The sequence below is a fragment of the Hypanus sabinus genome, chromosome 1 (genome assembly GCF_030144855.1).
Source record: "Hypanus sabinus isolate sHypSab1 chromosome 1, sHypSab1.hap1, whole genome shotgun sequence".
NCBI classification, from domain to species: Eukaryota; Metazoa; Chordata; class Chondrichthyes; order Myliobatiformes; family Dasyatidae; genus Hypanus; species Hypanus sabinus.
The window spans coordinates 112,412,445-112,426,355 of NC_082706.1; the positions used below are offsets into that span (position 1 = coordinate 112,412,445).

The 13,911-nt window shown below is 42.6% G+C and overlaps 1 protein-coding gene across 2 annotated transcripts in view; it reads left to right on the top strand.

Moving 5' to 3' along the window:
* The first annotated feature begins 5,353 nt into the window (after nt 1-5,353).
* The window catches only part of rhpn1 (rhophilin, Rho GTPase binding protein 1), an 88,967-nt gene continuing 80,409 nt past the window's right edge, over nt 5,354-13,911 (top strand). For both annotated transcript variants that reach the window (XM_059974628.1, XM_059974634.1), the window contains exons 1-2: nt 5,354-5,602; nt 9,226-9,341. In XM_059974628.1, the coding sequence (XP_059830611.1) occupies nt 5,549-5,602; nt 9,226-9,341 (170 nt within the window). In that variant the 5' untranslated portion in view covers nt 5,354-5,548. The remainder of the gene's footprint in view (nt 5,603-9,225; nt 9,342-13,911) is intronic.

The following is a 13,911-nucleotide window of genomic DNA, read 5'->3' on the forward strand; positions in this document are numbered from 1 at the left end:
AGGCAGCTACACACCACCTAGGAGAAGCAGACGGAGAGGCAGCATGTGCCTACAGCATGTTTGGGGTGGAAATGGATGAGGGACCACCTGAACCGTATTATGCCACAGTCACTGGCATGGGAAAGGACATTAAGTTTGAGATCGATTCAGGGGCTACTGCATCGGTCATTAGTGAACAGACCTACAGGAGGACATAGGGGTCCAACCTGCCTCCCATCAGACCATCTAAGCTCCAACTCAGGACCTATACGGGGCAGCCCATACCTCATTTAGAGGTGTTATATGTGGCTATTTCGGCCAGGGGCCAGAAGGCTGAAGTCAGGCTGGTTATAGCTAAGGACAGTGGGCCCAGTCTTCTGGGCCGCGATTCGTTTTGCAAAATCTGGCTCAATTGGCATGAATTTAAATATGTACACATGACGGAAGAGCATGAGGTTCAGCGTGCAGATGAAGTCGCTGATGGCAATGTGAGTGACAGACATAGTCCGGACACGTTTGAGAGTGAGCTCGCAGGGCTCTTCAGCCTATTACAGGAGCAACTGAAGTTACCCCCTCAGCACTGAAAGCCAGCACGCCACTTCTAGTACAGCAAAGCAGTGACCCAGCTCTTGTACCACCTGCCCAGTTACAGCAAGGTGCATCTCAGCCAGATAATCCCGCTAACAGGAACCCGCATGTGAAGCCAATCGTAACAGTAGCAAACAGGGCACCCGCAGACGGTGTAAGAACAGAGCTCCAGGACCACCAGACAAATCAACACACACAAAATGCTGGAGGTACTCAGCAGGTCAGGCAGTATCTGTGGAAATGAATTAACAGTCGATGTTTCAGTCCGAGACCCTTCTTCAGGACTGAGAAGGAAGAAGCAAGACACCAGAATAAATAGGTGGGGTGAAGAAAAGGAAGCTAGTCAGAAGGTGGTAGATGAGACCAGGTAGTTGGGAATGGTGAAGGGCTGGAGGAAAGGGAATCTGATGGGAAAGGAGAGTGAACCACTGGAGAAAGGGAAGGAGGAGTCCTGGGAAAAGTAATAGGCAGGTGAGAAGAAGTAAAATGCCAAAGTGGGAAATAGAGGAAGGGCAGAGAACCTGTTTACTGGAAGGAGAAATCGATATTCATGCCATCAGTTTGAAGCCTGCCTGAGGGTGGCCTCATCTTGGCACAAGAGGAGGCCATGGACCAATATGATGGAATGGGAATGGGAATTAAAATATTTGGCCACGGGAAGGTCCCATTTGTTAACACTAGAAAACAATCTTTGTTCTGATGCATAACTAATTTTTAAGCTATGTGTACTTCCTCTGTGATTGTCCAATTCTTGACTGACTGAAACTGAAGTCTGTTAGTTGTGGAGCCACATACCAAAAAGGAGAAGTTTGTATACAACCACAATACCCCTATCATCCATAATCACTTCCCTTTATCCTATGGGGTAAAGTAGAATAATCCAGTGAATCCATTAACAAACAGGTGAAGATACAAGAGGATGCAAAATTTTAACTTTATGGAGGAGGGAGTGCCAGGTATAATGGGAGCAGTCAGTACAGAGTCCATTCCCAGGAGCGTGCAAAGGTCATTAAACTGAATTTGTATCATACCCAGAAAACCTGAATGGAGACTGCCATAAAGGGAAGAAAACATGATGAGGGAAAAGTGGGGATTAAGGAATGCTGAAAAGGCAAGGGTAATGTTCTGTGCCTGGCCTCAATGTGTGTGATGGGAGTGTATCTGCATTTGAGAGATATCAGTTTTAGAGTGAGTATGAGCCTGTGTGTCTATATGTCTTCACATCTTTTACAATGTTCCCTGCTGCAATGTTGCAACGCACTTCCAGTGGGACTTATCTAAAGGACTAGGTTAAACTCCTCGAACTCTGTCAATACCACTCCAGAACATTAGTCAGCCTGACATCAATAATTGAGCTGCAATGTGAAGATACAAAGTTCCATTTCCTAGATAAGTTCTAACTCCAAAGTAAAAGTTATCAGTCAATTTGGTCCGACCGTAAAACGGTACCTCCAAGATATGGGTCTCAGAAACCTTCCATGTCCCTAGAATCTCTGCTCACTGGAGAGATGCATTGATGATATCATTCACCATTGCCTTCTTTGCACCAACCAACAAAGAAAATGAGCATTTCAAGATCAAAGCCTCAAACTTAGTCTAAAACTCATGGTTGATTGGGCAGCAGTGACCCCTGTTCTCCTATGAATTTCTGATTTATAGAACACCTACAACAAAATATTAGTAAGATATCACCTCTGAAGGTGCCTTAAAATCTTCCAAACCTACTAGATGGAAGTCAAGTATCAGAGTCTTCTCCTAGGCTAATATCCCCAGCAAGGACCCCAATGCTTCCATTAACACATCTTTTCTATGCCTGAAACCAAGCTCCCAAAGCAGACACTTTATTGCAAATTCTGTCATGGGAATGAATTGCCAGATGGTCAGAGAAAATTGTTCAACAGCATTCTCAAAGTATGGTCGATGACTATTCAAATTGGTGAAGAAGTGTTTGGGTAAGCACTGAAATCATCAGTGTGGTGGGAGAAGATCCACACTCCAGACAAACTACTTACCAGCTGCCAGATCAGGCACCTCATGGAGCCACATTGGCTTCATCAGTCACCTCAGATCTCACATTGCTGCAATGGAAGCATCATTATCAATCTTAAGAGATCCACTGTGTGGCTAGGCATAGCTCAAATACCAGCTATAAATTTGCTTACGATACAACCGGTGTTGGTAGAATCTCAGGTGGTGACAAGAGGGCGTACAGGAGTGAGATATGCCAACTAGTGGAGTGTTGTCGCAGCAACAACCTGGCACTCGACATCAATAAGACAAAAGAGTTGATTGTGAATTTCAGGAAGGGTAAGATGAAGGAACACATACCAATCCTCAAAGAGGGATCAGAAGTGGAGAATGAGCAGCTTCAAGTTCCTGAGTATCAAGATCTCTGAGGATCTAAACTGGTCCCAACATATCGATGTAGATATAAAGAAGGCAAGGCAATGGCTATTCTTTATTAGGAGTTTGAAAAGATTTGGCATATCAACAAATACACTCAAAAACTTCTATAGTTGTACCGTGGAGAGCATTCTGACAGGCTGCATCACTGCTTGGTATAGAGGGGCTACTACGCAGGACCGTAAGAAGCTGCAGAAGGTTGTAAATCTAGTCAGCTCCATCTTGTACCCAGGACATCTTTAGTGAGCGGTGTCTCAGAAAGGCAATGTTCATTATTAAGTACCTCCAGCACCCAGGGCATGCCCTTTTCTCATTGTTACCATCAGGTAGGAGGTACAGAAGCCTGAAGGCACACACTCAGCGATTCAGGAACAGCTTCTTCCCCTCTGCCATCTGATTCTTAAATGGACATTGAATCTTTGGACACTACCTCACTTTTTTTCCTATATATATAAACAGTATTTCTGTTTTTGTACTTCTAAAAATCTATTTAATATATGTAATTGATTTACTTGTTTATTTTTAATGTTTTATTTTATTTATTATTTTTATTTTTTCTCTCTCTGCTAGATTATGTATTGCATTGAACTGCTGCTGCTAAGTTAACAAATTTCACATCACATGCCAGTGATAATCAATCTGATTCTAATTCTGAAAATAAGAAAATATAGATGTACTTAGAGCCAGGAGACCCATTATCTTGGACCTCCTTGCCATTGGGCCAAGAACTTACCCTCTCAAGACCAGCATATTATAACAACTGCATTTTAAACTCACAGGCATTTTCCAATTTGCAAAAGGTTCAGGAACATTTGACAGGGCTCCGAATGCCAGTGCCATCATGGAGAATCCCAACAGTGACAGACCTGAATGTTACGTTGATTTCATAGCTTTGAAATTATCACTATCTGTCTTTGTCATTATCCAGTAGACAAGAGACAGTCAGCTCAAAGAACAAGTCAGTGGTTTCATTTTCTGGTAATGAAACCTAGAAGAGGTCTGCCCTCTTCATATATTAGATCTCATCATCAAGAAAAAGCATCTCAGCAACAGACATTGTGGGACAATTGACAATTTCATTAAGCTCCACTCTGAACTGAAACAAGCACACTATAGTCATTATTGCATACAACATAAGTATGCATTCAATGGATGAGGCAAAAGAAGAATACCACTCAGGAAAGGCACATTCCACTGGAAGATTGTGATTGGCAAGAAAGAAGCAGGTAATGGGAACTCCACCAGACAAAATGTACAGAAAATGGGCTTGTCAGAACCAATATTATTTTTTAAGTAAAGTGAATATAAAACTGGATATAACACCATCAGTCCAAGAACTGCCACCTACTGGATTACTCCATACTCAAAATAATGGATCGAATGGATGTTTCCATCACTCACACCATCGTGGGTATCGATGATTGCTAGAATGAAGGACACCAAATCTGGTCCTGCATTCCCATCAACCAGATCCCTAACAGTGATGACAACAGGAATGCTGTAGATGGAAAATCAACAGTGATAGGGCTGTTGCAGTCAGTACCTCAAGAAAACATGATAATTCCACAAAGCAGAATCTATAATGTTTTTGGTGCCTGGCCTTTCCTGAACTATACCATCATTAACAACTACTAAATACTTAACTGTAAACGCAAGGTAATCTGGTGCTGAAAGCAGTCATTGAACAAAAGCAAAAATAACATATACCAGCAGACGGGTGCCCAATTAACTATTGCCAGGCGACCTCTCTGGCAAAGGTATGTCCCTTTCACAGTTTGCACTCACTTTCCGTGTGCTCCCAATGATGAATTTATGGGTTCTCAACGCCATCCTTTCTGAGCAGCCATGAGCAGGGATTCACCTGAGTCAGTGGGGATATTACATTTGTTTTTCAAAGAGTCTTTGCGTACTTCTTGAGCCTCCTCTCTGTCCATTACATAAACTCTTGCCATGAAGAAGCTCGAATAAGAGTGTCTGTATCAGAAGTGCCAGAAATATATTAAAAAAAACAATGTGGTCTCCTAATGGAGTCGTTCGAATGTAGTTAAAGCTCGATCTGCGAATGTTGACCTGCGATATGATGTTGATGTCAGTTCAGTAATTTTGCCCAGTGGAAGCGGCCCGCTTTATTCAAAAACGAAGTCATTCAATGTCATTTCATTCTTTAAAGGACAATGGCCCTTTAATTCGCCAATTCAATGATGTCATCCTTTAGTTTGGTGGGCGGGATCCCAGAGTGCAGATCGGCCCCTTCTCCTAATCTGACGCCAGCCTTCCTCCAATTGGATGTAAACTTCCTATTTGACGCGTTGCTATGGGTAACTGCGTGCTCGATTGGCTCATCTGGCTGTTTGTCAAATCGGTGAAACGAGGGGGGGGGGGTTGCAGACATCCGGGTGATGGGATTGTGTGTCCCAAGCAGAGTCCGAGGTAGAAGGTGCTGTGCGTTGTCAGAGTGGATCAAATCACAACCGAAGCTCGGACGGTGGACGGAGTGTACACCGGGGTCAGACACTTGTCCTCCCGTTGGGCCCCCTCACTGTGTTCAGCTAATTTCAGTGGTGGAGGCCGGCGTGGCATGACGGAGAGCGGAGTGGAGAGTGAGCTGCGGGGGGATGGCAGTATTCGCAAGGTAAGAGTGGGCGGGCGACGGGCCGCGTTTCTAAGGATACAGACACCTGTCAGCGGGCAACGCGTGCGGTTTTGGGGTAGAAATCAGAGCACGGAGAGCGCAGAATGGTTTGCAGCGGTCTTGCACTTTCCGAGATGTACTGCATTCCCAGGTTGCATACAATAAAACAAAATACGGAAAACTCGAAATTAAACGCTATTGATGTTATAAATTTTCTGGCCATTTTTATGAAGATAAAAAAATGTTGTTCAGCCCAATGGCTTTTCATTCCTAAGAGCGAAAGAAGTGGGGAGTAGTGTGCATGACCACTCGAGATTCATCGGCAAGATTATGGCTAACCAAGTACTTCCAAGCATTTTCCTGTTTGATTCAGGCATCCCCAGATTTCCAAGCAATCCTTTGATCTCAGTTTCCAAAATTCGATGTTTACACGTTTTAAACCGTCTAAGGTAGAGAATTCTCAAAGGGGACTTTCTTCACAAAGTAACTCACATCATGCAGTGAGAGGCAAAAGAAAGCACCTCGTTGAATCTGTTTTGGCCATCCTTGTAATCTTCAATGTTCAAAAATAAGTTTGTTATCAAAGTATATATACAACCCTGAGATTCATTTTCTTACGGGCATTTGCAGAAAACACAAAGAAAAACAATAGTATCAATGAAAGACGGTACATAAGATGATAAACAACTAGGATGCAAAAGACATCAAACTGTGCAAATATAAAATGAAAAAAGGGGGGAAATGCAATAAATAAGGAGAACATGAGATGAAGATTCCTTGAAAGTGAGTCCATAGATGTGGGAACTAATCAGTGTGGAGGTGAGTGAAGTTATCTGATCTGATTCTAGATTTGCCTGGTAGTTGAGAGTTTGATTGTCCCATATCCAGTGAGTATTGACAAATGCTAATTTCTCCCCATAGAGCAGTCAAATTCCCAGAACTAGTCCAGTGAATCTATTGCACCTACTCGGAGATGAATCTATCTCCTTTTTAGTCAGGCAGGCTAAAATTCCATAGTACTCCATTTGAGGGGCCACTAAGTTTCTCTACCTCCAAAATCTTCATTCTGGAATGGAGCCACATCTACAAGACACTGGGAAAATGTTCAAACTCTATTTCTTCCACTGTGGAACTGTGTGGGAAGAGCAACACAGTTAATGCTTCAGAACAAAGGCCATTCAACAGTACTGGGGAGAGAAAATGAGTTTAAGCTGCAAGGAGGAGAATGTGCTCATGGGAATAAACTGAGAACAAGGCTCTGGAATGAATGGGAGCAGTCAGAGAGGGTGAATATTCTTGCTTGTGCTTATAGCATTTCACTGGGTCACCCTGACCAGAGACATCCTCCCCCTTCAACCTCTCAGTAGCTTAACAAACTTCTTTAATCCCTTTCCCAGTTCTCATGAAAGGCCTTTGATCTGTCATAGAAACATAGAAAACCTTCAGCACAATACAGGCCCTTTGGCCCACAAAGCTGTGCCGAACATGTCCCGACCTTAGAACTACCTGGGCTTTACCCATAGCCCTCTATTCTTCTAAGCACTGTTCCTCTTCCTGCAGCTACAGCCTGACCTGCTCAGTATTTCTAGCATTTTCTGTTTTAATTTTGGATTTTCATTATCTGCAGTTTTTTAAGATGTCACCCCACTTTTGATATTACATGTAGCTCAGTACTTCTATATTTAGAAGTTTAACTGCTTCCCTATGTACTGAAGCATATAAGAGATTGGACTTCGCACTTGATATCTGCAGAGGAAAAGTTGTCTGCCAACTTTCCTGTGCTGAAGCTGTCCTGTGATGGAAAGGTACACAAAGAGGACCTATAAAACATGTATCACTTCCCATGTCTTGAGAGCTATTTCTCAACAAATGGAAACTTTGGTATAAGCCCAGAAGAAGTGGCTGATGTTGGTGTGCTTATTGGGGTGATGGATTTGGAAGATTTTGCAGAGGCAACATTGGTGGCATTTCTCTGGTGCACTGGGGTGGTTATTATTGCTAGTCCATGGCTCTGAAGTAGGGATCACCGCAGCCTGGGGAACCATGATTATGAAGCCTTGAAGTTTAAATACTTCTCTTCAGTTGGCTAAAAACTGCTGGCATGCTGAATCCAGCTAGAGGGGTGACAAATTTAAATACTGATCTCTGGCTTCGTGGACATGTGGCTCCAGGTTTAGGCAAAGTGGTCCATATTTTCCACGGTCTTCTTGTGGGCCATTTATTTTCGGAGGGTCGTGTTGAAAAGCAGAACTGAGTTAATGTAGAGCCCATGTCTTGCTGATGTGAAGTGTAAGTCTCGCCCACTTATATGCTTCAGTGTCAAGGATAACTTGCATTGTAAGAAAATGTCATATTCCAAAGGACTTTAAATATAGATTTGTAGGATAGGTAAATAAATATTGAGGGATTGTTTTTATAGCATACTGTCAATAATTTCATTATCAAAAAAATAGATTGTATATTTACCTGGTATTTACAATAAATTATAAAAAGTGTTTGAAACCTCATCTGGTTTATGTAATATAAAACATGTAACATTCAATGACCAAATATCCTCCCTTTTTAACAAACAATGCAATGCAAAAGAGAAGTCAAGAAACTAATTGGGAAAACTATGAAGAAAAATATGACAAGCAAGAGAAAATCTGCAGATGTTGGAAATCCGAGCAAAACACACACAAAATGCTGGAGGAACTCAGCAGGCCAGGCAGCATCTATGGAAAAGAGTACAGTCGATGTTTCAGGCTGAAGCCCGTCGGCAGGACTAAAAGGTTCCAAAGGGTTTCGACCCAAAACGTCACCTGTACTTTTTCCCATAGTTGCTGCCTGGCCTGCTGAGTTCCTCCAGCATTTTGTGTGTGTTGCTAGGATACAAATATGTAGCAAATCAGGATGTAAATGAGGGAAAATTTTAACCCAGTCTGATTTCCTATATGTTGTATGTCTGTAATTTTAAAATTGCTCAGTTGGGTACATATAATTGTCGGCACAGGCTAATAAAGGTTAGGCTTCTCAGCCCTTAGAAGACTGAGGAAGATTCTGTATAGGCTTCTGTTTGCTAAGGCATCTGGGAATTGGTGGGGAGTTAAGAGTTGTTGAAGATCTGTCATGTAAAATGTTTTGTCATTCAGCAATGGCAGGGGCCTTTTGTTTTTTTTAAAGAGTTATGGGGGAATCAGTGTAATAGAAACTATGGCTCTAAAGGAAAATAATAATTTAGCTTTGGATTGCTTTAGCAAAAAAAAGGCAGTATTTTCATGGAGATTTCATAAATCTCTTTCATGAATTAATTTAAAAAAACTACTCATAACAATGTAAATGCTCAATATCCCTCTATTGATTCTTGTCAAATGTTCTGTTCATTTGTTCTATTTGAGGAAAAGAGCAATATGAAGTGGATGACTTATTTTTGCTTTACAAGGTGAGTTGTTTTGATCAAGAATGCAGTGACTGAAATCTTAGGTAAAGCAAAATATTTAGTTTTCACAAGATAAGTGGATCTTTTTAAATTAACAAAGAACAAGGATGGGACAACTGGAATAGCTCTTGGGATCTGATGAGCAAAATGGGCTGAATGGTCTTTTTCTAAGATTCAATGAATGTTTATACTAATTTCATTATAGGGGTGTGATCCCTTCGCTCAAACTCAGCGGAGCAAGTTGCAAAACCGCCGAGCCCGGATTAACCAGCAGATTAATAAGGAGATGCGAATGCGAGCAGGGGCTGAAAATCTATTTCGGTGAGTGTTGGGCAAGATTAACCTAACATGGGATGTTATGAAGACTTGATCATCTGAGCATTAGTGCATCTTTATCTGTTTAACAAACCCTTTTCTAGACAGTACCTTGTTGTGCACAGCATAAAGGGGAAATTGGCACATTGTGAAACATGTTGCACATTTCAAAAGTATTATTAGGTACAACGTATCATAATTTCTTTTGACTGATTTGGAAAAACCAAGAATACTTAAGCCTGGAGTTACACCGAGCAGTTTAAGGAGCTCATTGGTATCCCTTTCAAATCCATTTGCTCACTGCACATGTTAGCAATTTTTATTCTTGAAGTTAGCAAACATTATCTTACCAGCTACCTAGTTCTGTGCTTGGATAACAAACATATACCCTCTTAAACAAAAAAAATCCTGAAATATATAAGCTAACTACATGGATGCAAATCTTATTATTCCATTAAATTAAACAAGTGATTTTAGGGCACTGACTGTATAAAGCCAGTGTGTTAAATGCTGCCTTCTCCACCATGTCTATCTTTGATGTTTTCCTAGCATTAGTACTGTTAAGTGGTACTTTGGTTTAACTTTTCAAAATGTTACACGCTGCCCTAGATGCTTGATAAACACCTCCCATTTGCCATTTGTTCCTTTCTCTTCATACAGGGTCTTCCATTAAACCTTCACTAGATCTTGCTTAACTTCCTAAACAATTAGCCCTGCTTCTTAGGACTTAGACCTGTTAACCTCTCCTGTCCTTTTCCATCACTGTCTTAAAACAGATAAAATTATGTACACTAGAGCTAAAGTGCTTCCTGGCTGCCACCTCAGTTACTTGCTCTGCCATGTTCCCCAAGTATATTGACTTTCCTGGACACATTTTACAAATTCTACCCCAACCAAACACTTTACTGTCTGTTTAGCCCAATCAATATTGAGGGTATTCAAAATCTCCCACTAAGATGGCACCTATAAGTGGTAGGTGTACCTATGTGTAGCTCCAATGGGAATCCTCAAATATTACAATTTAGGACTACTATAGCTGCAATCCACTGTCACAAACATAGGTACTTCAGTAAGCAACATCATTTTAGGACATCTTAAAAAATAATCTGTTGTTTCTTGACATCGGTGGACCCTGGACTACAAACTCAGTTTGCAAGTGCAGTTCCACTTTAAGAAAAAAGTGGTGTGGAAGGCAAGCCAGTCTGTAAAGCCCTTAAATCCCCACTCCTGACTACCCTACTGGCAAATGTACAGTCTCTGAAAAATAAATTTGAAGACCTCAGAGCAAGTTTACAATATCGGAGGGACATCAGAAACTGCTGTATACTTTGCTTCATGGAAACATGGTTCACCCCCACCATTTTGGATGCCACACTGCAGCCTGAGGTCTTCTCTATCCACTGAAAAGATAGGACAACTGAGTCTCTTAAAGGCAGAGAAGGTGGAGTAACTCATCGCGGTGCACAGGTATAGTGGCTCTGTCTCATTTCTGCTCACCCAGACTAAAACATTGGGTGGTCAAGTATCATCCATTTTATCTGCCGAGAGAGATTCCTGCCATCATCCTGGTAGTGGTGTACCTTCCGCCTCTGGCCAACATCAGGCAGGCACTGAAGGAGCTGAGCACCATGAGCAGCAGTTATGAGGCAGTGCGTCCTTATGTATTCCCTGTCATTGCAGGGGATTTCGAGCAGGTCGGCTTGTAGAATTCTCTGAACAACCACCGTATCACCTGTGGAACCAGAGGAACCAACACACTTGACCACTGTTACACCGCCATCAAGGACACTTACTGTGCCACCCCATGCCCATACTTTGGAAGGATTGATCACCTGGTTGTAGTCTACTCCTGGCGTATAGGCAGGGACCAAAGACCGCAGCACCAGTGGTGAGGACCAAGAAGGTATGGTCAAGGGAGGTTGTGGGGTGTTTTCAGGCTGCTTTGAGAAGGTCGTCTGGACCATATTCAGGGATTCATCTTCAAATTTGAATGAATAAACTACAGTTGTCTCAGATTTTATCAAGACTTGTGGATGAGTGTCTGCCTTCAAGAACATACCAGACATGCCCAAACCAAAAGCTGCGGATTAAACAAGAAATTAATAGTCTTCTAAGGGCTAGGTCTGTGGCATTCAAGACCAGTGATCCTGAAGTCCAGGTACAGTTAATGGAAGTCTATTTTAAGATAGAAAGAACATTCCTGATTGAAGTTAGAAACAGAATCAGATGCATATCACTACTTCCTACAAAGCAAAACTTAACATGAATGGCTGTAATGCTTCACTTCCAGATGAGCTCAACACCTTTTATGGATGCTTTGAAAGGCAGAATAACACTACATCTATGCAAATCCCTGGCACATCTGGTGACCCTGTGATCTGTTGTCTTGGAGGTGGATACCAGACTTCTTTCTGTTGAACCCTCACAAAGCATCTGGCCCTTATGGTGTGTGTACCTGATAGGGCATTGAAAATTTGTGGCAACCAACTGGCAGGGGTGTACAAGGTCATCTTCATTCTCTACTGCAGTTGGAGATTCACACCTACTTTAAAAGGGTGATAATAATACGAGCTATCACCCAGTTTCCCTAGTATATCTACTGTGATGAAGTGCTTTGAGAGGTTGGTCATGGTCAGAATCAGCTCCTGCCTATGCAGGGGCCTGGACCCATTCGAATTTGGCTGCTGCCATGATAAGTCTACAGCAGATGCAATCTCACTGGCTTGGCTCTGCTCTCCCCCCCCTCCCCCCCCCGGACAATAGTTCCAATAGGTTTCAAAGGTACATTTAATGTCAGAGAAATATATACAATTATACATCCTGAAATTCTTTTTTTCGCAAGCATCTACAAAAAACAGAGGAATACCCCAAAGAATAAATACAGTTAAATATTAGAACCCTAAAGCCCCCCCAGCTCCCCCCATGCATAAGCAGCAGCAAAGCAATGGTCCCCCCTCCTCCACCAGCAAAAAAGCATCAGCACCCCTCATGAGTACTCAAGCCTGCAGTGAAGCATCAGTAAAAACACAGACTTGCAGTACCCCAAAGACTACTCATTCGCCTGGTAATTCAACAGACCACTGGCTCTTTCCCTCTCCCTAATAAGCGAAAAGGAGTTGTTCCCATTTCACAGAGAGAGAGAGGAAATAAAACAACTTGCTGATTTATCGTGTTAAAGGTCTGTTGCATTGCTTCTGCCCAAAGAACTCGGATCTCTGGGCACGCAGCCAGCTCGCTGCTTTCGATCTTCCATCTCCCACAACACACCAGTTTTCTGCGGTGGTACTGACCTCGAGTCCGCCCGCCTCCCGAGCCACAAAATCCTGGAACCCCGAAGGCATGCTAGTCTTCTAGGCCTCCTCCTTGGCATATCGAATAGCAGTCAGTTGTGAGACCCTGAGAGCAGGTCCCATTTCCCCAAAGAACCAAAGTCAGCAGGCAGCTCTAGGTCAGGGTCTTCGAAAGAACCCTGAAAGGGGAAAAATAGAGACATTAAAGATAGAAATAGAGCTGTTTTTGAAGATGCAAGCAAAGGAGCCGCTGTTAGGCGCCTTTGTCCTTCTACATCAGGCTGGTGCTTATTGATTACTGCTCAGTGTTTGACATAATCACACCTTCAGTTCCAAAACCTAGACCTCTACCTCCCTCTGCAACTGGATCCTTATCTTCCTCACTGGGAAACCACAGTCAGTGTGGATCAGAAATAATATCTCTTCCTTTCTCATAATCAACACTGGCACAACTCAAGGATCAGTGCTTAGCTCACTGCATTACTCTCCTTATATCTATGACTGCGTGGCTAGGCGCAGCTCAAACACCATCTATAAAATTGCCAATGACACAACTATTGGCAGAATTTGAGATGATGGTGAGGAGCTATACAGGAACGAGATAGATCAACTGGTTGAGTGGTCTCATAACAACCTTGCACTGAACGTCAGTAAGACCAAGGAATTGATTCAGGAAGTGGAAGTCATTGGGTCAGCAGTGGAAAGAATGAGCAATTTCAAGTTCCTGTGTGTCAGCATCTGTGGAGATCAATCCTGGGCCCAACATTGATGCAAATGCAAAGAAAGCACAACAGTGGCTATATTTCATTAGGAGTTTGAGGAGACTTCGTATGTCTTCGAAGACTATTCGCAAATTTCTACACATACCTTCAAAAGGCCTCAAAAAGGCAATATCCATCATTAAGGATGTGCCCTCTTATTGCAGCTATCAAGGAGGAGGTACCAGAGCCCATAGACATGCTCAGTGTTTCAGGAACAGCTTCTTCCCCTCTGGCATCAGACTTCTGAATAGACAATGAGCCCATGTACACTGCCCCACCAGGTTTTACCTATAAATTTGTGTTTCTTTCTTCCCCTGCCAACCCCCACCCCCCTTTAAATCTACTCCTTAGCTTTTTTTATTCTCATCCTGCTGAAGGGTTTCAGCCCAATATGCCAACTATACTTGTTTCATGGACGCCGTCTGGCCGACTGAGTTCCTCCAGCATTTTGTATGTGCTGAATGAAAGGCAGAACTGGCAGCTCAATATTTCAGATGTAGCAGAGATACAAGAAAGCGACAAAGG